Here is a 23,822-nt window from a genome sequence, read left to right on the forward strand (position 1 = left end):
GTCTAACTTTATATGGAAGTTGTTCCAGGGCAGGGACATTGTCTTTACATTCACCTGGAAAGCGCCAGGCATGCTATGGGATTACCTTTTAAGATTAGACACTACACCGATGGATGCCTCATGAACAAATAAGTGCCAAAAAGGTAGTTGAATCGCATGGTGTTGTCCACAGTGGACTTAATAGACTCTGCTCTTCACTTTTCTCAGGTTCTTAGAAGCTTTGCTTCCTGCCTGTGTACACCAATGGATATACACTAATAACACCTCATGTTTGGTTATAGTGAGAAGTCTCTGACAAATAATGGGTTGTGGAGCATGCTCTGAAGACATTCAGGCTAAGGTATATAGCGATAATAAATTGCCTGGTTAGCAAAGATGACAGATTTCTGGATCAGAGTAAAATAAAATTGCATTTTAATCTGCCTACCTCACTTTCCATGGTCATTTCCTCCTGAGCTCTTGTTTGTTCCTCTGCCTGACCTGACCTCTCCACCCAGAGTTAACAAGCAAATTCAACAGCTATGTACTGCAATGGGCTGAATTCCCAAAGGTAACAGGGCTATCGTCTGTAGTATTTTTCTGGCTTTAGCAGATTACTGTTTAAAATCTATAGGAGACAAAAGTTTAAAGTTACCTTCTTTAAGCTCCTCTGGAGATTTGGATAAGTATGTACAAACAAGAAGAGAGAGATGAAAAATTAGGGCTCCGAGGAGACCAAGTTCAAGCCTAACTGGGCAAAACTGGACCAATTCATATGTCCTTCAACTTGAGTGCAAACTATGAAACACACAATGCTGGTTTGAAATTAAAATAAGCATGTGCCAGACAAACCACAAAACTTGGATCTGAATCCTACCTCCCTAAACAAGAGAGTGCTCAGGTACAGAGTTTGGCTCTGGCCACTCTCCAATAGCGTACTTGGAAAGTACAACCTATAGTTGCTCCAATGACTCAGTTGTCAAGGTAGAGCGGAGGCCTGAGCTGGGAGTGATCTTTGGACTTTTTTCCCTGGCTGCCTGGAAACAGAAAAGAGGGGACTCAGCTAATGAGCAGGATTTGAACTAATTCTCCAAGAACGCAGCTATTGCAGGAAAAAGGGCATTAATGGCCCTGAATAAAGATGCAAGTGACTTCCTCACAAACGCCCTTATTCTGTTTTGTAAGCCTCAAGCATTGCCCTCAAAAGAGGAGAAGAATGAAGGTTCTGTGAGTTGCAGTTAAGCAGATGGGGAAGAGCCCACATTCAGATCCTTGGTACTCTTGTACAGCAGCAACAGCACAGCAAGAAAAAGAAGAGGGCAAGTAATTTAACCAAAATAAGAAAGCAAATTATTTGAACTGAGAAATTTAGAAGTGATGTGGGATCTAATTTGTTCTAAAAGACCAAGTTTTGTAGCACTTCAGATACACAGTTGAACATGTATGACAGGGCTTTCAAAGTGTGATTGTAAAAATGGCATCCTGAGGTTCCATGATTGAGTGTCATGATTTTATCTCTGAGGTGCTCAGTTTACAATAATAAATGTTTGTTTCTATGCCTGCCCTGAAAACACAGACTAGGATTTAACAAACAGTTTCTTCATTTGTCTTCATCCACAGTAATAAAGATACCATGGACTAAATTAGGGTCTCAGTTATACTTGAGAAATCCCATTATCTTCCAGTTATCCCTTCTGACACCTTCGGTTTGCAAAACGTGTAATGGATTAGAGCTTAGTAAACATGACTGTCATCGCTGCATAAGAAGGAACAGAATTGAGCTCACTTTTCCTTCTGTATATGGGCTCTGCAGGGCTAACAGGAACAAACAGCAATAAAAATTTATTTTGGTCACTGAAGTCACCCAGATATGGCTCTGGATAAACACAGGGAGCAGTTCTACTGAGTAAACAGGTATAATTTTAAAGAGTCACTTTTCAAGAGAGAATTACACTTAAATCCTATTGCTTTTTGTTTGTTTTTTGTTGGATACCTCTTACTTGTCTTTGAGTCTTAGAGGATGAGACAGAACTGGAATTAAGCAAGAAGAATTTGACTTACCAGACTCAAATGTTTCTTCATCTTTTACGTCACCCAGATAGCAAAAATAGTAAATACATTTAGTTTCAATACTATTTCTGCTTAAAATAATTTTATCACATCAGAAATTATTTCCCTTCCAATACTGTAAGGACCACATAAGGCTCTGACTCCTGCCAACTTCCCAAACATACTTCCACTGCTTTCTTTTAGTTCAATTAGAAATGAACTTGAGCTGCCAAGTGAGAATCTGGATCCAAACTTCTGTCAAAGTTGCTTAAAAGTGAGAACTGGAATCCAAATGTCCACCAGAGTTTGAAGATGTTTGGATTCGGGGTTTTGATTTTTTTCCTCATTTTTACCATCAGTGAAGCACACCCAGCTCCTTGTATTTCACGCAATCCCATTCAGAAGGTTAATGTTCCAGAAATCAAACACAGTATATATGAAAGCTCTGATATGAGCATCATCCCTAACTCAAACTCCTTATTGACTTGCATTGAGAAATATAACAGTGGAAAATAGATCCTGCAATTTAGGAACATAGGAATTGCCATACTGAATCAGACCTGCAGTTCATCTTATCCAACATCACAGGGGTGGCCAACCTGTGGCTTCGGAGCCACATGCAGCTCTTCAGAAGTTAATATGCAGCTCCTTGTATAGGCACCAACTCTGGGGCTGGAGCTACAGGTGCCAACTTTCCAATGTGCCGGGGGGTGCTCACTGCTCCACCCTTGGCTCTGCCACAGGCTCTGCCCACACTCCACGCCTTCTGCCCCTTCCCCTGAGCCTGCCTTGCCCTCGGTACTTCCCCCCCACCGCCCCAGCCTCCTGCACTCCACGAAAGAGCTGATTGGGAGGTATGGGGAGGAAGGGGGAAGCGCTGATTGGTGGGGCTGCTGGCACTGGGAGTGGGGAGCTGATGGGGAGGCTGCTGACGTATTACTGTGGCTCTTTGGCAATGTACATTGGTAAATTCTGGCTCCTTCTCAGGCTCAGGTTGGCCACCCCTGCAGTATCATGTCTGCAAGAGTGGCCTTTGCCAGTTGCTTTAGAGGCTAGTGCAAGAAATCTTGTTATGGAATAGCCTGCCTCCAAGAAATCTGTCTAACCTCATTAGTAAGAGTTTGATTTGTGCTTTGAAGCAAAAAGGTTTATACCCTTTCTGAAATGCTTGTTTTTTTTAATCTGTATTAGTATAACTCTGCATAGTCTTGTTATCAATATATAAACATCCAATCCGTGTTTGAATCCAGCTAAGCTTTCTGCCTCAATGAAAACTTGTGGCAATGAGTTCCAGAGGGCCTTAAAAATCACAGTAACTTAATATTATAGGTTTAATAAGCCAAATTGAGACCAACTAGGTTTCACCCCTTTACATCAGTTCTGAATTTGGTCCACTGAATCTATAATCTGCATGGTAAATGGACTGGATCTCAAATTGAGTTTTATGTATTTAGAACAGCCATTCATTTCAACAGAACATCTTCACTACAAGCAAAGATTCATTATAACCAGAATTGCAATCTCTTCGTCTGCAGTGCTTTGAAATGGTCTCGGGCTTTCACGCTACTTCCCACACTCTACTATAAATAGAGCTTCTCTATATATGAGCTCACTATAAGGATGTTCCATTTTATTCAAGAAACACTAGTGGTCTGTCTCTGGCTGGTATATTGCTGCAAACACAGATGAATCTCCTTAAATGAAGTCAGTTACCTGTTTCTACGCACTTCTCATCAATCTGCATGTCGTCCTCTGCAGGTTATAACAGATTAAAAGAGAAAGGAAATAATCTGATCTCTAAAAGCATTGAAAAAAAAAAAATCACCAAATTCAAGACTTCAACATCAGAATAAAACTAATCCCCCCTGAAGCTCAAATTGGGTTAAAACATCTTTAATATTTCAATAGCGCGTCGCTCTGAAGTACTAATAACTTTCTCTTTCAATAGGCAGAGGAAAGAGGCTTCTTATACCAGTGCTCAAAAGGGTTCCCAGCTGGGAGGCAACACATCTGATTTGAATTGTCCAGTTGAAGCAAGAAAGGGGTTTAATTTGAACTGATGCAGTGTTTATATTTCAGATCATCTATTTGAGAAGGATCAGTATGACTATCAGAACATCATTCCCCCCCCGCAATACCCTTTGCATATTTTGCAAGTGTATGTTTTTCTAGAATGCTATACGTACACTGACAATTTTTAAAATTACAATTGGAAAAATAAAGCTTTTTAAACATCTCTCTTCTGTTTTTAGTAATTCCTTCGAAGCTTGAAACTGAAATCCATTTCCTTATCAGTTTGCTCCCTCCATTGCACACACCACACTGGTCAGCTCTTACAGGTAGGGATGTAAGTACCATTTAAAAAGTTAACCATTTAAATTATTAAAAATATTTAGTTTAAATGGTTAACTGATTAAAAGGGCAGGCCGGCACAGGGCTGCTGGGGCCGCTCCAGTCCAGGGGTTAATGGTTCAGATGGGTTAACCAGTAAGACTAATGCTTACCAGTTAACTGGTTAACATTTTACATCCCTACTTAGAGGTTCATACAAGAATAGGGTGAATATCCTGGTTTTCAGAGTCGGATGTGCTCAAAACACACAGTTTTGTCCTAGTGTTTGTATAAATCTGCAGGCTGGATCCATGAAGGGGCAGCTACCCAGCTGGGAAAATGTGACAGCAAGTAGGCTACGTTCCTGGTACAAACTTCAGGGACTGTCCTCCACCAGGCCACCTGTTGTCACTCTTCCTCACTGTGCACTGCCCTCAAAAGTAGACTCATAGGATTTTAAAGCCAGAAGGATCATCTAATCTGACCTGCTGCATAACACAATTAATAGGATTTCACCCAATAATTCCTACTTCAGGCCCAACATCTTGTAGTAGGGAGGCAAGATGCCCTACTCCCTACCCTCTTCCCCCTGCCTCTTTTAATATATGCTTCACAGCTGCTCCTAGCATTGGTGGGCTGCTGCAGAAACAAGAGAACAAGAAGGTACCCTTTTCTTCTTCCAAGCAGCCTGGTGTACCTTCTTGACTGCCCACCAAAACTCTCCCCTTCCCCTCTCCATGCAACACAAGCTCCGAGTTTTCCAGTTCAAACATCTGATCAGACACATGACTGCTGAGCTATGGGTATTTTTAAGTTAACAAAACCACAATGAAGCATTTGTTTAGTCACCCTATTTACCCATAATGCAGATAGACTTGGCAGAGAGATGTAAAAGGAAATCTGCCCCAACCAATCCTGACATGTATCCTTGTAAGTACAAGTATAGCATCTAGTCATTTTTAAAGTCTTTATAAACAGACAGTATCTTGTACATTTATATATCAGCTAACATTGGACTTGCAAGGGGATGTGAGGTACTGCAATGTGGTGTCATCCAGGCATCATCTCTTACCTTCTTCCACAGTACTCACTGTCCATGGCAAATCCATTGAAGCAGTTAAAAATAAATACACAGCTAAAGCTATTGCCAGTGCTACAGTTACCAAGTAAAATCAACTGCATCCGAAAGACTCTTGAAAGATGAAAATACAGAGCATTGACTTAACTGTGAAATTCACCTCATGGGTCATTAAAAGTATCAGCAAGTAATAGTGCAGACCACAGAAAAACAGAGAAGTTGTGGGAGAGGGAAAGGGGAAGTAGGAGAAAATAAATGTCCTGGCTAGGAAATTACTGCATTTATAGCCAGTAGAAGGATAGTTTAGGTGGGAGGTACATTTCTGGCTTCTTACTTTACAAATAAACCACAAAGTCAATTGGTTATATCTGTTTTTCCATGTCATCTTAGACACTAGGCCCAGAAATCAAACTAAAATTCGCAATGAACAAGCATTCACATGAGGAAAGAGACAGCTTTAATAAGAGAACTACAGTTTAAAACTATCAAATTTATTCTAAAAGGAAAGAATGAAAAATGAAATGGTATGATTGCAGTAACTGAAATGCTATACATGACACATTGCAGAATATTTTCTGGTACAGAACTGCTAGCTATTCCTTAGTCTCCCTTCCATGGAAATCTACAATAAACTTGTCTAATAAACGCTTCAGGAGGGAACAAACAGAGATTTCTTGCTGCGAATAGCCTATATATAAGGCTCAGTCCTGGATGGTGTTGAATACTCTCAGCTGCCATTGACTTAAATGGGAATTCAAGGTGCTCAGCACTTTACAGGATCAGATCCTAAATATACTGTATTCTGAGAACAATAATGATCCTTAGAATCCAAAACAGGTTAAGTGCCAAATTCAGATACACCTGCTACTCCCACAGATTTCAGTGGGGATTCTGAATGCATTTCTGAGGTCACAATATGGCCCAATTAATGATTCTTGATATATAAACTCATTTGATCATGTTTAATTTCTGTATTACTGGATGAAAGAAACAAAAAGTCTTCTCCCTCCCCACTTTCACTGGGAGCTGGAGAATTTTGCACTCACATATTGTTGATTTGAGACAGATATGGGGCTGGAAGGGCTGAGACCACCAGAATTCTCGCTGCTTCCTGAACAGAAGGGAATCCAACACAATAAGAAATCAATTCAGCATTGCATTACTTTCTACTTAGATGCTCCATTCTATCACCTGCACACAAAATTACAACAGTGCTCAGATCTACCTGAAGGATAAACACCATTACAAACCACCAAGAGTGGAAGCATAGCTAGTGTCTAGCCCACCTACAACTATTGGAGGGAAGCCAGTGTCCTACCACACCTATCAGAATGCCAATATTCAACATCTCTGGCCTGAAAGTACTGCCTTAAATTAATGCACGTAATGGAGGAGAGCAGTATTAACTGTATTGTGGTACACATGATTGGAAGTGTGTTGTATTGGGATCTCTCTGACACAGTCTTAATTACAACTCCCTCTGGGCCTCTGTGTGTTACAACTCTAAGCTTATCAGTAGTCAGTTGTCTGGCACAATTAGGGGCCCCCTATGCTTTTTTGGTTTGTACCCTGGATAGTACAACATGGTTCTAGAACCATGCTAGAGAAGCTGTATAACTAGGCAACTTTGTGTAAAAGGGTCCTTTCTATATATAAACTGACTATATGCAGAAAACAGGGAGGTGGTTGTGTGTTTCTCATTTTAAAAAAACCTGTCAGCTCTGCTTTGAGTATGAAAAACACAAAGCTACAGATACCTCAGACACACCTTTAAAATACTGTAGTGATTTTTAGAAATAATTATGCCTCTGTGGCATAAATTCTGATTTTTATCTTTACATTTTTTGTACCACGAAGGACAGCTCTGAGAAACCAAAGTCCTTAATCTTTGTCTGAAGCTATTTATCTTAGTTTGTGTATATAGGACCGATATTGTTAGGGGCTTTACACACTAATATAAAGACAATGCCTCTGCTCTGAATTACTTACAATCAGACTTAAGGTGAAAAAAATCCTGTTTTCACACAAATGTCCATAGTACTATTAAAACAGGAGAAGACACATGCAGAAAGCTCATACTGTCTGTCAGGCATCAGTGTGTCTTTATTGATTGAATCAATCTGTACTATAATTGCTAAGTTCAGATCATGAAACCCAAGGTAACTGGCTCATTCTCTGGTTTGAGTTCAGAAACCCTAATTTTCATACCTCTTCAGAAGATGGTTTGAAGGTATCAGCCCAGCACAGGCACTCAGGTCTGAGACTTGCCTGGCCTGCCACCAGAGGACATCATTCTGGTCAACAATCTGAAGGATTTCACCCTTTTTAAAGGGCAAGCCTGCATCAGCACAAGGTATGGCAGGGTCCTGCAGGGGCCAGTAATCTGCCATTGCTCTCACATAGAGCTGATACAGAACATACAGACATAAGTGAAGGCGAGCTTCTTCAGAACAGATACAGTAACAGTGTGTATGAATATTTACAAACTAAGGGCCTAATCTGACTTCAGATGAAGTCAACAAAAAAGTTTTGTTATTGACTTCAATGGGAAGAGCACCAGGTCCAAAATCCACTTATTTTCCTGATCAAGAAAAATGTAGTCATCTAGTATACTGTGAACAATTTGACCTTCTCCCTCTGGATCACTCCAGAGATGCCTTCATTATCTTTATCACAGCTTGCTATATTTAATTACATTACCTACAGCAAACTATTAATTTCAGTGGAGACATATATGTCTAGGCGAGACATGTTAGAGATTTCTGTGAGCTGGGCTGGCAATAAATGCTTCTAAACAACCTTACCCTCATGTATCACACTGTGCAGACTGCCCATTAGACATTATTGGATTAACTGCAGTAACAATAATAATCTGGAAGAAAAAATAAATCACTCTCTTACTGTTGTTTGGTTGCTGACTGGCCGATCAGAAACTGGAATCAGTTTGAACATAATTGTTCCCTGGGACAGAGACTAAAAGATTTCAGAAATAAAAAAGGTCAAAATATATTTACTACTGGTAACACACTGAAAGCATTTTAAGTTTCATCACTGCAAGATGAATGATGGCTCCAAAAGCCTGTTATAAATATCCGTTCTATAAGAATGGAAATTGCTTAGCTCCAGCAGAATGCCATATACAGAATCATTGTTAAAACAAAGATCTTTAAAGGAAAAAGATAGATTTAATTCCTGTGTCGGAAACTTTGGAACCTTGCTAAGACTTCTAATTCCCTTAAATATATGTCTTGTTATTTTCAGTATCAATTCACAATTAATTTTAGTTCTCAAATCTAAATTAACTATATAGGGCTGGGCAAGCATACAAGCAGGGAAAAGAATTGTTTTCAAGATTTGTAGATTTTGTGTTATGGTGAAGTTTGTATTTCTAATGGTGTGTTATGCATCTGAAGATAGGTGCAAACAGAGAAATCACGAGAGATAAACAAATAAAAACAGACACTAACCAGATTGGAACCTCACTGATTGGCACGAACAACTAGAGAGCCAATGAAGAATACTAAATATTGTGACCTGGTGAGCAAGCTGACCAACTTCAGGAATAGTGCATCACAGAGTGATCTTTGTTTGCTAATTTTGACAAAGATTATTTTAGTTTACATTATTTATGACAGTACTTGATAACATAGGAGTTAATGCATTTTGTAAAATGAATGAAGGCTTAGGAATGTGACACCTTATGACAGCATTCTGCACCTAATCCTTTGCAGATAAATGGAGTGAGACTGCTAGGGTAAGGGTTGGCTGAATTATTGATTTTAGATAGAGAGAATTAGTGAGGTTCTACTGGATTTTGTCCCAAAGGACCCCTAGTACAAATGGCAAAGGGTGGAATGCACCTCTACACAGAGATCCGGGCTTATGCACCACTTCAGCCCTATTTGGAAGGCTTAAATAGCCCATAGGCCATGTGCTGGCTCACTGCACAGAATAATTGTGATGTTATTGACATACCCTGCAACCACTGTTATATATTTGCAGCAAATATTGTACAGCAGTTGTCAGGTAAGGTGTCTATATAAAGGTTATGGTTTGCTGGTTATGATTATGCTATCTGTGTGTGTGTGTATCATTTTTGTAGTTGAAGTTATAAATGTTGGCTATGTACTTGTATATCAATGTGTTTTGATTCTGAAGTAGCCTTAGTAAAGCATTTGGTCAGCTTCTTGAGAAAGCACCATGCAAATTTAGTGCCCAAACAAGAAACACTTAACTGACAATGGATCTTGGAAAACTCCAATCCACATAAGAAGTCTTCCTGGGAACCTGCAAGGTAGCATGTGGGCCATGGCTACCACCTGTAAAGAACTGAGTCATGCATGGACATGTGACTTGCCCATGTGACTCCAGACTCCATTTTGCTGTAATTTTCCACAGTAAGAACAAAAGGGTGTTCTTACACCTGGAAGAGACTATAAAAGGCAGCTGCCTCATCTCCATCTTGTCTTCAATCCTGCTTCATACCTCTGGAGGAACTTTGCTACAAACCGAAGCTTTGAACAAAGGACTGAATGACCCATCCCAGCTGTGGATGTACTCCAGAGACTTGATTTGAACTTGCAGTTTATTCTATCGCTGCTACAAGCCTGAACAAAGAATTTGGCCATTATTGTGTGTAATTGATTCCATTTAACCAATTCTAGCTCTCATCTATATCTTTTTCCTTTTATGAATGAACCTTTAGATTTTAGATTCTAAAGGATTGGCAACAGTGTGATTTGTGGGTAAGATCTGATTTATATACTGACCTGGGTCTGGGGCTTGGTCCTTTGGCATCAGGAGAACCTTTTTTCTTTTACTAGGGTATGGGTTTTCATAACCATTTGTCCCCATAACAAGTGGCACTGATGGTGATACTGGGAAACTGGAGCGTCTAAGGGAATTGCTTGTGTGACTTGTGGTTAGCCAGTGGGGTAAAACCAAAAAGTCTTCTCTGTTTGGCTGGTTTGGTTTGCCTTGGTGTGCATAGAAACCCCAGCCTTGGGCTGTAACTGCCATGCTTTAAGCAATTTGTCCTGAATTGGCGCTCTCAGTTGGGTCCCATCAGAACCAGCATCGTTACAATGAACTTCACCCACAATGAAAAAACAGACAAAGTAGTACATTACATGTAAAATTATTGCTTGTGTGTAGGTCTTCCTCCCTCTAAAGTTTACATTGAGAATTTAGGCTGCTCTTTTTAAAGTGCACTTATGAGTACATATAATTACACTTGAGCTACAAATAAATAAATAAAAAAAGAAGAAAAAAAGAAAAAAGTAAAGTGCATTTCATACCAGAATGTGGATAACTTGCTCTGGCTCTAGTCCCTCCACTGGAACTCCATTCACCTCTACCAGCTTGTCTCCAGCATACAACAACCCTAAAATAAAAAGGTACAGGAAAGAAGACACTTATTATAGAGAAGATGTGATTCTGAAAAAGTTCAGAGATGCAACAGAAGACTGGAGAACAGCCCTGAAATAAGAAATGCTCCTATCCTAGATTCGGACCCGAGTCAGGAATTTCAGATCTGAAGTAGTATTGTGTTGTGGATAAAGCAGACAGCTCTGTTATAGCCTTCACTGTGGAATCTCAAGCAATTGACCTGACTTCTCTGAGCCTCAGTTTCTCTATCTGTAGAATAGGTGTATTCATTCTTCCTCTTTTTTGTAAAGCACTTTGAGATCTAGTGATTATGAAAAAGGACTCAAGGAGTGTTAACTATTCTTATCCAAACTAGAGTTCCCCCAAAACTGATGTGTTCCAATTCAGAGTTCTGGTAGTTGCATCTTCCCCTTTAACTGAGTTGAACAGGTTATCTCATCCTAACAGGATTTCATTCAGCCACTGTATACAACTTGCAACTGTATATCCTTGCAACAAACCCCGTTGCCAACTCTGTCCACATATCTATTCAAGGGACACCATCATAGGACCTAATCACATCATCCACACCATCAGGGGCTCGTTCACCTGCACATCTACCAATGTGATATATGCCATCATGTTCCAGCAATGCCCCTCTGCCATGTACATTGGCCAAACTGGACAGTCTCTACGTAAAAGAATAAATGGACACAAATCAGACGTCAAGAATTATAACATTCAAAAACCAGTTGAAGAACACTTCAACCTCCCTGGACACTCAATTACAGACCTAAAAGTGACAATTCTTCAACAAAAAAACTTCAAAAACAGACTCCAATGAGAAACTGCAAAACTGGAATTAATTTGCAAACTGGACACCACCAAATTAGGCTTGAATAAAGACTGGGAGTGGATGGGTCATTGCACAAACTAAAAACTATTTCCCCATCCTAATTTTTCCCCCCTACTGTTACTCACACCTTCTTGTCAAATGTTTGAAATGGGCTATCCTGATTATCACTACAAAAGTTTTTTTTCTCCTGCTGATAATAGCTGACCTTAATTGATTTGTCTCGTTAGAGTTGGTATGGCGACCCCCATCTTTTCATGTTCTCTGTGTATATATCTATATCTTCCTACTGTATTTTCCACTCCATACATCTGATGAAGTGGGTTTTAGCCCACAAAAGCTTATGCCCAAATAAATTTGTTAGTCTTTAAGGTGCCACAAGTACTCTTAGTCTGTATCAGCAAAAAGCACGAACACAGCTACCACTCTGAATACTGTAAGATTGTGTTTGAAGCTGGCTGTCTCACCTTTTTTAATGCAACACATTTAACCTGGAATGAGAGAGTCATGAAGAAATAAAAAAAAAAAAAGTCAGAAGTACTTCAATGTGAGGCAATTATTACTATTTATATGGTACTGTACAAGGTGTGTCCCTAAAAGTTGTAACAGGAGAGAATTTACAGTTGCAGAAAAAAAAACACGACTTTTCCCTGCTGTGTGTTTCAAATGACACTTACCACTTCTGTCTGCTAGCCCACCATGGATCACCCTGGCAACCACAATGTCACCAGTTATCTCATGGCGTTTAATGGTGGCACCCTGGCAAAATAAAAAATAAATAAATATCTTTCAATTCCTTTAAAACTGCAAGTCTGATCTCCTTAATGACTGGAGATTACTGAAAGAGATTCCTTTTCCCCTTAAAGCTGCACAGTATTGCAGGACCCATAAGTACAGTGCACAATACGTTAGAAGATGTGTAAACCTAGTCTCTTAAGGGACATGAACAAAATGGTCATTATACAGCCCAGTTTCCGACTCTCGCATTCTATAAAATCTTACATAGGGTCTACTGTAATACATCTTTTCCATCTCTAACATTATGATTTTCCAGTGCTAATCCCTGTATTTATCACAAGCATAGTACAACATAAAATCCTTAGTTCACAAGGGCAAACAACTTCCAAGAAATTTTGTTAGTTTTTTTCCTCCTTCCCACTCCATTTGCCAAGGAGGCACTTTATTTGTTCAAGATGAGTCTGTCAATTTAAAACACAACAGAAATAACAAAATTTCTATAGCATTGCTTATAAATAACCCATTTATACAAAACACTTTATTGAATCTATTGCACAAGTTCAAATAATCAAAACATGAGAAAGCTTCCTTACCAGGGGCTGCTTGTTCTTCACTAAGCAGACAATCCTCATGGCTTCTTCATTTTCAGGGATGTTATCTGGTAGAGGGGGAAGGATTGGTTCAAAATCTTTCTGGGCCACAGTATCATGAGCTGATAGTAAGGCCTGTGACATGAAGAAAGAGGCAAGCAAAGGTCATCCCAAGAAATAGCTTTGACTGGGGTCCAGGAGTCAGAAGTGGGAGACTATTCTTACATGAATACAGACCCACACGGCAGTGGGTGACATCATAGCTCTTTCCACTGAAAAATTCAATCACTGGACATTTTCCTGATTTCTTGGAATTTAATCTTAGGAGAACTGTGTCCTCGTTTGGTGCTATAGCACAAGCACATAAGCTTTGTAATAGTTTTTAAGACAAAACAAGTTTGTTCGTGTAAAAATCCTGCCCCATGTCTCTAAGAATTTTTTTTAAACAGATCTCTCAAAAGCATTGATATTAAAGACAGCAGTTACCATCAGTCTTTTGTGAGTACTGTAGATATTTAATTCTTTCATGAGGTAGGGGATGTGACACAGACTTCAGAGGTAGGGAAAAGAATCCCACAGTTGCAAATTCACAGATACCGTTGTCCACTAATTTCTTCTTGCCATAACTAATCCAAGTTTCTACTGCCTTCTTTGCTGTTTTCTGCAGGCAGCTGCAAAGCTCATTCCCCCCATACTGCAGTCGTTTCAGTGAGAGATGTTTCCATTCCCCTTTCAATGGCCAGCACTTGCCTTCAAGTTTGGATTTCGCAGAAGACGTCTCAGCTCTCTGATCTCTGTAGATTGAGGGACTCCACGCAACACCACCACCACCTGGTGATGAGAGAGTGGGAACTGGATCCATCTGGAATTCCTATTTTAAATACTATAGTAAACTTTATTTGGTGAACTTTATTTGGTAATGTAAACAGACCTTTTCTTTAACTCCATGCTAAGAGACTAAGTGAATTCTCTTCTCCAATCCTACAACTAGATTTAATGACCAGTGTAAGTTTCTAGCATGAACCATTAAGCTTCCAGCTAATTCGGTCACGAACTGATTAAAATCATCCTATCAGAAACCTTATAAAATTCACAGATCTGAGCTCCTTTATGGTCAGTTCTTATGACAAGGCAGATTTTGAATTGGGGAAGAGGGACGATCTAGCAGTTAATGCACAGGACTCGTAATCACTCTGCCACAGCCCATGCGATTCTGGGAATTCCACACCTTCTATGTGCCTTTGATCCCATATCTGTACAATGGAGATGATTAACTACTTGTCTCACAAGGGAGTGAGGCTACATTCATTAATGCTTGTGATGGGCACTCAGATCCTTGGACGGACTGCGCCACAGATATGCAGAGTATTATTATGTGCAATCAAATTTACAGATTAGGGTTCGGTAAAAAAAGGAATATAGTCTCTTATATAATCTCACCTCACGAGACAGTGCACGTGCTTGGGGTGTGACTGGGACTGGTTTTTCTCTGATAGATTGATGGAGGCATTCATAAACCTATAGGGTGAAATAAGAAAGAAAAAGGCACAATGCAATACTATTCAATGGTGCGATCCATTCACATGGAAACATACACATATACAGCAATGCCACACCACTAAGGACTTTCTAGGACTAGCTAGAATAAAAATCATAAATAAGGCTATGAGTTAGTCATGGAATCCATGACTTCCAGCAACCTTCATGACTTCAGCCTGCGGTGATCAGGAGCTGCAGGGTCCCTTGCCACCAGCGAGGGCAGGGAGCTGCAGGGTACCCCCGGCACCTCTGGCAGCTCCCCGAGCCCACAGCTGCCGGCGGGGGAATCCCTGAGCTGCCCATGCTGCGGATGGCTCCTAGCCCCTACACAGTTGTGTGGGGACGAGCAGATCCCCATTTTGTCAGGTATATTTTTAGTAAAAGTCACGGCGTCTGTGAATTTTTCTTTTTTGCCCACGACCTGTCCATGACTTTTACTGAAAATATCCACGACAAAATCTTGGCCTTTATGATTAAGGCTATCAATCCTTCTGATTCAGGACCTAACAACAGATTGCCAGCTGAGGCCAATCTTAAATCTCTGACATTGCATAGTACTACCCAATTAGCCAGGTACACTGGGGTTTTCCACCTTAATCTGAAGTATCTGTAACAGGTCGCTGTCAAAGGATGATAACAGGCTCACTGGACCAGTGCTCCAATCCAGTATGGCAAATCCTCAAAGATTTCACTGTTTCCTTTCTTCCCCTAACTATAATCCTTACTCAAAAAGCAAAGCTAAAGTAAATCACCAAATTTAAAGACTGATTTCAAGGAAATTTTTATTCACCTAGACCAGTGGTCTCCAACCTTTTTACGCCCAAGATCACTTTTTGAATCTAAGGGCAACCCAGGATCTGCCCCGCCCCTTCCCCAAGGCCCCACCCCTTCCCCAAGGCCCTGCCCCACTCACTCCATCCCCTCCCCCCTCACCTGATCTCTCACTCTCCTCCACCCTCACTCACTTTTACCGGGCTGGGGTAGGGGTTCGGGAGGGGGTGTGGGCTCTAGGGTGGGGGTTCACAGTGTGGGAGGGGGCTCTGGACTGAGCCTGGGGCAGGGGTTTGGGGTGCAGGAGGGGGTGAGGGGTGCAAGCTCTAGGAGGGAGTTTGAGTGCAGGAAGGGGCTCTGGCCTGGGGCAGAGTGTTGAGGGTACAGGGTGCTGGCTCTGGGAGGGTGTTTGGGTGCAGGAGGGGGCTCTGAGCTGGGGCAGAGTATTGGGGTGCAGGAGGGGGTACGGGGTGCTGGCTCCAGGAGGGGACTCAGGGCTGGGGTGCAGCCTTCCACTGGACAGCACTTACATCCAGCAGTGCAGCACTTACGGTGGCAAGTGCAGCAAGGCTAAGGCAGGCTCCCTGCCTACCCCGGCTCCACACTGCTCCCAGAAGGGGCCAACATGCCCCGGGGGGTTGAGGGGGGAAGACACGTGGCTCCGTGTGCTGCCCCTCTCTGCAAGCACCCCCCCTGCAGCTCTCCCGGCCAATGGAAGCTGCGGGGGGTGGTGCTTGCAGGCAGGAGCAGCGCACAGAAGACGACCCCTGCTCCCCCGCACCCGTGGGGCCACGCCGGCTGCTTCTGGGAGCGGCGTTGGGTAGGGAGTCTGCCTTAGTGGCAGCCACGCTGCACTGCCAGAGATCGCAATTGACTGGGAAATCCTCTAGGTTGGTGACCAGTGACCTGGAAGTTGTTTTTTATTTTTGTTTTATTAATATTGGACCTGTTTACAGACCTTAAGTTACTTTCCTGCTAAAATGTTTAACTTAGTTTTTTGAACTATTTTGTCTAACAGGAAAAATTTCCTTCCCAGTTTAGTCTGATGCTAACATACAGCCCTTGATTATACATCACACCAATGCAATCAATAGTAAATAATATTTCACCCTCATATAGTACTTTTCATTCATTCATTCGTACAAAACAGGACATCACCCCCGTTTTACAACTGGGGTACAGATCACCACCTGCAGCCAATCTTAAATCTCCCTGTGATTGCATGGTATTACCCAATTAGTCAGGTACACTGGGATTTTCCACCTTAATTAGAAGTATCTGAATTAACCTACAGTCTCCGCATGGCACAGTGAGGCAGATGCCAGTTGGACATATTGTTCATAGAATCATAGAATATTAGGATTGGAAGGGACCTCAAGGAGGTCATCTAGTCCAACCCCCTGCTCAAAGCAGGACCAGTCCCCAATTTTTGCCCCAAATCCCTAAATGGCACCCTCAAGGATTGAACTCACAACCCTGGGCTTAGCAGGCCAATGCTCAAACCACTGAGCTATCCCTCCCCTTCTTCTCTAAGGAAGACTGGCCTTGCAGACAAAGAGGACTTTACCTTTAGGAGAGCTTGCAGCCAGGGAGATCTGAGCAGGTCGTATAACACTCCAACTCCATTGACATCTCTTTTACAGAACAGACTCAATTCTTGTAACACTAGAGTCAGAACATGAGCTAAATGTGAGCCCAAGAAACAAGGAAGAAGTGCAGTGCATTTCAGCACAAACAGCTGAACAAAAAAGCCAAGTATTGGCCCAGACCTCTGAGAAGGTAATTCATTTGAATTTACATTCCCTTATAATGTGTCCCAGATACCCAACTGGTAATTCCTTAAGAAAAGGTTCCCTGTCCTCAGCTCTATGGTACATACCTTCGTATCTGCTGTATTTGTGCAGGGCAAGCAATTGTCCACTGATCAGAGAAACATATTCCCCATAGGCACCCCACACCCACTAAGTTTGAATCCAAGTTGACATTTATTCCAACCATGTACTGTAGTAACTCTGCCTTGCCCATGTTTTAGGGATTTCTTTTAGATTGTAAACTCTTTTGGGGGCAGGGATTGTATCTCTTCTCAACAGCGGAAAGTGCCAACCACATCTCAAGGGCTATTGAATATGTAATAATGATGCACATTCCAGTCTGACCTGATAGTTCAGTTAATAAATCTGTACCACTATCAGCCATCCTGTACATTACCTGCTGGGAATGGGGGAAAGAGTCACTCTTATCAGAAACAGCACCATTTCCCCTACATAAAGAGAACAGGAATAGTGTGCAGACACAATGGAAATCTAGACCTATTTAGAATCTGAAGGAGGCATAAGACTTTTGGCCCGTATCAATTTATGACCATTATTCAAAATCAGGCCTATATGCAACAGGAAACTAGATTTTTCCAGCAGTATTGGATCATTTCTAAAGTCCTATGCTCTGCCCAGGAAATATGAGAAAACTGAAAATATTAACATATGAAAGTCTGAGGATATGTGGCTAATTCCCATTGAAAGTCAATAGGACCTATGCATCTAATTCACTGAGGCACTTTGTAAATCCCACTAGGCACCTATCTGCATCTTCAAGTACCTAAATACCTTTGTAAATCTGCTCCTAGATGATTTTCTGACACAGGCCAAATAAAACGGATCTGCTCCCTCACCCCCAAATACACTCCGATTTTCAACACTTTCTATTATTTCCTCTCTTCCTTTTTTGTGCTTCCACAGGGTGACTATGCTTCTCCGTCCTGCCTCAAGTCAAGCATCTCACTAGTAAAACCAGTCAAGGGACAACATATTCTCTTCATTTCCTTCTCTCACTCCCCTTTGTTGTTAAGCGCTGAAGGCTGGAATGTCGTTGCCACAGTAACACTGTCCAGGCTACTAAGCTGTTACAGGTGCTCAGTGCTTCTGTCAAGGTTCCTTCCCCACTCTGAACTCTAGGGTACAGATATGGGGACCTACATGAAAACCCCCTAAGCTTATTTTTACCAGCTTAGGTTAAAACTTCCCCAAGGTACAAACTATTTTACCTTTTGCCCTTGGACTTTATTGCTGCCACCACCAAGCATCTAACAAATATATAACAGGGAAAGAGCCCGCTTGGAAATGTCTTTCCCCCCAAAATCCTCCCAAACCCTACACCCCCTTTCCTGGGGAAGGCTTGGTAAAAATCCTCACCAGTTTGCATTGGTGAACACAGATCCAAACCCTTGGATCTTAAGAACAATGAAAAAGCAATCAGGTTCTTAAAAGAAGAATTTTAATTGAAGTAAAAGAATCACCTCTGTAAAATCAGGATGGTAAATACCTTACAGGGTAAACAGATTCAAAACATAGAGAATCCCTCTAGGCAAAACCTTAAGTTACAAAAAGACACAAAAATAGGAATATACATTCCATTCACCACAGCTTATTTTATCAGCCATTTAAACAAAACAGAATCTAACGCCTATCTAGCTAGATTACTTACTAAGTTCTAAGACTCCATTCCTTTTCTGTTCCCTGCAAAAGCATCACCCAGACAGAGAGAACCTTTGTTTCTCCCCCCTCCAGCTTTGAAAGCATCTTGTCTCCTCATTGGTCATTTTGGTCAGGTGCCAGCGAGGTTATCCTAGCTTCTTAACCCTTTACAGGTGAAAGGGTTTTTCCTCTGGCCAGGAGGGATTTTAAAGGTGTTTACCCTTCCCTTTACATTTATGACAGCTTCTCTTCTTGGAGCTCCGGTGTTATCAGCATTGGAAGAGAGTGCAGCCTGCTAACTTAGCAGACCTTGATGTTACACGTAAGAAAGACCACAGGCTCAGTTTGGTGACAAAGGCACTCAGCCAAGTTTATTGCGCTCAAGACACATACCGGCTCCCTGTCTCTGTGGTTACAGGTACACTAACACATGAGTGCATAGTGGTAAGGAGTGGCTCAGTCAGCTGTGGGAGTCTCTTCTGTCACCTTGGCTGCACAAAGAATTAAGGTGAGGTACCCCAACATTTATCGACTGAGACAAAAACTTAATTACTACCTTATGGGTTTCATGACATCTGCTTGTTACCTCCCCTTGTACCTTGCTCCTGATGTCTCGGGCAAAACATCCCTCTTCATCACTTCTGTCAAACCCTCTTATTTTGCGCTAGGTCAGGGTGTACCCGGGCTCATCTTTTGGAAGGTGTTCACGTACATACCCAGTGCCAGGTACTTCTTAGGAGTGCCTGTGTTTTAGTACCCTTGCCAAGTTTATATATCAGACTGCGAACGTGTAAGCACCTGCTTTTAATACATGGCCTGACTTTGGTTCACAGCTTAGCCTGGATTTGCTGCCTGTGGTTCAGGCCTCAAGTCTTGCACCAGGCCCCGTGCTCCATGCTCGCTCTCGCACTCTCTCTACACTACACCCTTTTTGTGCTTTTTTCTGTTCTGCCTTTATGCTTGCAAATGTCTCATTGATCTAGTGCACCAAACAAGTTCCTTCTCATTCAAATGTCTCATAAAACCTCAATTCTTCCACCAGACTGATCATTCCCTCACATAAAATTTATATTAAAAAAACAACCTTGCTACAATACAGTCAGCTTGGGCCACTGCAGATAGCTACGCCAGACAAAGACTACATCTCTTCTTTTGTTTCCTGCTCTCCTGTCCACAGCCTTTCTACATTTGACAGTTCATTTTGGTTTTGCTATCACTTTAGGCCTTGAGCCTTATGCCTGTGCTTAGCTTTAAATTAACTGACTTCAAAATTAAATTATTCAGGTGCTTCTTTGCCAAATCAGTGCCTTAGAGTGTCAGCTTTTTGAGGTACGGACTTTGACCTACGTTATTGGGAAACACTAGTGATTTTGGATGCTCAATTTGAGAAATTTTAAAAAGGTGCCTGATTTGGAGGGAAGGTGCTCAGCGCTTTCTGAAAAAAAAAAAAATCAGACTCTTAAGGCATTTAAAAGCAGGTTTCCCAAATTCACTACTCACTTATAAAAATTTAAGCCCTTACCTCAATTGTGCCTGTAAAGCCTGACTCACACCTGTCTGGTACTATATAAAGAAACAAAAATCCTGTTCTTGCTTGGAATTTAGTCTTGTCATGTATACGATCAGTAATATTTTAAAATATCTGCTGATTTGATAAGAAAATCTGCATGTTCTTTCTTGTTTTGAAAAAGGAACACAAGAGTTATGTGCTGTACCGGTTTCCTGGCCATGTACTGCAAGCATCTCCATCTTCTCCTTCCTTCTAGGAGATTCTCCTTGTTTCTCTGAATGGATCATTCACAGCAGCAATGTTTCACAAAACAGACTCCGAACTGGGAAACAAAGAATAAGCATGTTGGAATAACTTTCGATTTGTAAGAAAGAAAGAAAGAACAAAAATACAATGGGGGATGAAAATAGTGTTTCAGATTCAAATGTCACAAAACAAGATCACGACCAGTTTAAATTAGATATGGGCCGAGAAAACCAAACTGGCAGGACTTGCATCTCAGTTTGAGTCCATGTCGACTGCTAAAGGTTAGGGTGGAATTCAAATTAAAATGCTTTTAGCCTTGTTCATCTCTAATTTAAACAGAGCAGAAGAATATGGTGCACAAAGCCCTGGTGCTCAATGGGCAGCCTACAGGTCAAAACTAGTCCATGGCTATATTTAAATTAGTAAGTAGATGTATTCTCCATGGGACGCTTGTGCTAACGTGCATTTCTTTACCTTAATCAAAATAGTCTCTCTGACTGCTCGTAGCACATCTTGGTGCAAGACCACATTTAATATTATCAGCAGTTAATGGGAAAGGCTTATCTGGTCAAACCATTAACTGTTCGAATTTCATATTAAACAAGGCATCACTCAGACAGTACAGCTCAAATCTGTTTACGCCTCATATACAGCCCTCCAATTCATGGTAAGTTGCTAATGTGGCTCTTAGTGGGACAAAAATTTGGGAATCCATAGTCAAAAGTAATTGTAGATTTAGTGGTAGTCTTATGTGAATTCATAATTAGCAATACTTTGAAGAGTTTGCCCCATTTGCCATAAAGCTGTTATAGTTTATTGGGTACATCCACATTTTGGAAATTTTACAAAACTCAGTTTAGATATGACTGAACTATACTGGCTTCTTGCAGTGGGAGGGGAGGGTTTAAGTTGCATGTTTTCAAGGAGTGTCTATGAACTCAAAATCTGCATTACAGTATTACACTAAGCCACTGTATTTAAATTATGAAGTTTCCACTGCCCCCTCAAAAATAAGTCACCCGTGTGAAAGCATGCTATACGCCACATTTTTAAATGCACTACCGCTGACAGCTGTAATTTGTTTCCCCCAAGGTATCTGAAAATAAAAATGAATAGCCCGTTTTTCAGTCTACAGGAACCGTCAAGTTAAGAGTCATATTTAAAAATAAACCAAATTTCTTTTCCTATTACTAATACGTTAGACTATTCATATTGAAAGAATTTGGAAAATCAGATTTGCTTTCCTACCACTAACAGGGCCAGAATCTGCAAAGACATCTTCGTATAAAGAGTTTAATTGCCTCCAAGTTGCTCTGGTATTCCAGACTTTGCCAGGCATTCCAAGGTATTGACTTCTTGGTATTTCTTTCATCTTGGACAATAAAAGTAGGCTTATCACTACCACACCCTAGTTCTCATGCACTAGTTCAATGCTACAGTGAACAAGGGAAAGAGGCCATTTAAATCCAAAGTGATTTTCAATTTCATTAAAATTACAAACACTGCTATTAATATAGGCTTTCATCAAACTTACTGCATGAACAGCCTTACAGTATCCCTCTAAAATTTTAGGTATAAAATTATGAAATGTAAAGCGTACACCAAAAACAGCATTAAAAACCAATAAATTCCATTTTTTGTTTTCACTCATAAAAACACTAATTTCTTCCTCAATTTCTCAAAAAATTCCTTCCAACAATCTCTATGATAACTTTAAGCCCAATTTACATTTTTATGGGCAGCTTAATACAGCAGTCACCCCTAAAAACTTAGCAACTTTGCCTTCGAGAACTAAGATCCTGATCCTGAAAACACTTATAAACATGCTCAGTTGTACCCAGGTGACATCACTAGAATTGATGGCAAGAGTAAAGTTAAGCATGTGCAGCAGTGTTTGCAAGACTGGGGCCTAAACAGTCTTATCTCAGTATTTGCAAAATAATCTAGACTTGCCTATACTTTCTGTATGGAAAAATGAAGACATTAAAATTAAAATTATTCAGTAATCAAAGGCAAAATTTTCCTCTCTTTTAGGGCAGCCCATGATATAAAACCTGAAAATGGTGTTTGATTATGGAAACACTAATACTGTCCACAGCAGCATGAATCATGGCATTCAAAAATGCTTGCAACTTAAACAAGTTCTTTAAACTTTTTTTTTAAGTACACAACATATGGGCAAATGAAATCTGTCAAATGATTACATTTTAAATTAATGATTAGACACAATGGACAACACACCCAGATTGAAATCAGAGGAAACTCTCCATTCCATTTCTTTTAGCAATTGTCGCTATAGGGAGACTGAGTCAAGGATTTTTAGAACTGGTATTTTACAGTGGCAGAAGAGTGAATCATCTATTCTAGAGAAAACTGAAGTTTTATGTTCAGTTTTTCATTTCCAGCAGCTCAGTGCCATCCATGAATCTGAAGGAACAGGACGAACACACCACATTCAGTCACATGCAATCTATCAGATTTGAAACCTAGGTCTCCAAAAGTAAAAGATCTGTATCAACCTAGTGTGTCTCCTGGACCCTAATATGATCTGTGTCTTCAACAGTGTTCTGCGTAAGGTTTCAAGGTAAAGCCGAGATTACAATTATAAAATTAACATTGAAGAAATCCCTTCCACTGAGAAATTCCTATGTTATAGCTCAATCCAAAGATAATGCCTCTCACAAACATTAATGAATTGCAACACAAAACATTTGAGCAAGGGAACCAACAACAATACTAATGTACAAGTAGTAAATACCATACCAACCTGTGTTAGATATACTGCAGTTTATCTCCTCGATTACCAAAGCAAGAAGGCAGCCATTTTCCCACTACTGTGGATGGGAAATTTATAAGGTACACCAAGAGATTTATTATCATGATCTGCTTATAAAAGCAGAAGGAATTACTGTCACTTTTACTGCACTTCTTAGTGCCTATTTTTGAAAGGCACTTCTTCTCTTGGGTCATGCCCTATCTTGAAAAGGCAGCTGGGATCAGGGAGAGAATTCAGAAGAGATACCTGATTATGGTTTAATCAACGTACTATTGAATATACCCTATTCACCACAAATTTGCCCCATAAGGGAGCAAAGGAAAGTACCATTTTAAACCTTTGGGGATCTGGTAGGGTCTCGTGTACTGCTTGTATAATTCTATTCCAAGAGATGGTAAAGAATAGTCTTTGAAAACATGCCTTATTGTTTTTTAAAAAAAAACAAACAAAAAAAAACCCCAGGCTTCCCCCAGCACAGTGTGATTTTCCTACCCCAACAATACATTGAGCAGTTTCTACTTCATT

General features: G+C 40.8%; 1 protein-coding gene across 1 annotated transcript in view; it reads right to left on the bottom strand.

The window, feature by feature from the left end:
• MPP4 (MAGUK p55 scaffold protein 4) overlaps window positions 1–23,301 on the bottom strand; it is a 38,064-nt gene extending 14,763 nt beyond the window's left edge. Inside the window, exons 1-15 of the mRNA XM_074967929.1 lie at window positions 23,289–23,301; window positions 20,481–20,597; window positions 16,863–16,960; window positions 14,426–14,503; window positions 13,736–13,816; window positions 12,989–13,120; window positions 12,335–12,416; window positions 10,735–10,820; window positions 8,339–8,410; window positions 7,646–7,842; window positions 6,484–6,548; window positions 5,432–5,449; window positions 3,742–3,780; window positions 2,041–2,061; window positions 635–649 (exon numbers count right to left, since the gene is read on the bottom strand). Coding sequence (XP_074824030.1) covers window positions 635–649; window positions 2,041–2,061; window positions 3,742–3,780; window positions 5,432–5,449; window positions 6,484–6,548; window positions 7,646–7,842; window positions 8,339–8,410; window positions 10,735–10,820; window positions 12,335–12,416; window positions 12,989–13,120; window positions 13,736–13,816; window positions 14,426–14,503; window positions 16,863–16,960; window positions 20,481–20,562 — 1,066 coding nt within the window. The 5' untranslated portion in view covers window positions 20,563–20,597; window positions 23,289–23,301. The remainder of the gene's footprint in view (window positions 1–634; window positions 650–2,040; window positions 2,062–3,741; window positions 3,781–5,431; window positions 5,450–6,483; window positions 6,549–7,645; window positions 7,843–8,338; window positions 8,411–10,734; window positions 10,821–12,334; window positions 12,417–12,988; window positions 13,121–13,735; window positions 13,817–14,425; window positions 14,504–16,862; window positions 16,961–20,480; window positions 20,598–23,288) is intronic.
• Between the last annotated feature and the right edge of the window lie 521 nt (window positions 23,302–23,822).

This window comes from Natator depressus, chromosome 11 (genome assembly GCF_965152275.1).
Source record: "Natator depressus isolate rNatDep1 chromosome 11, rNatDep2.hap1, whole genome shotgun sequence".
In the NCBI taxonomy this organism is placed as follows: Eukaryota; Metazoa; Chordata; order Testudines; family Cheloniidae; genus Natator; species Natator depressus.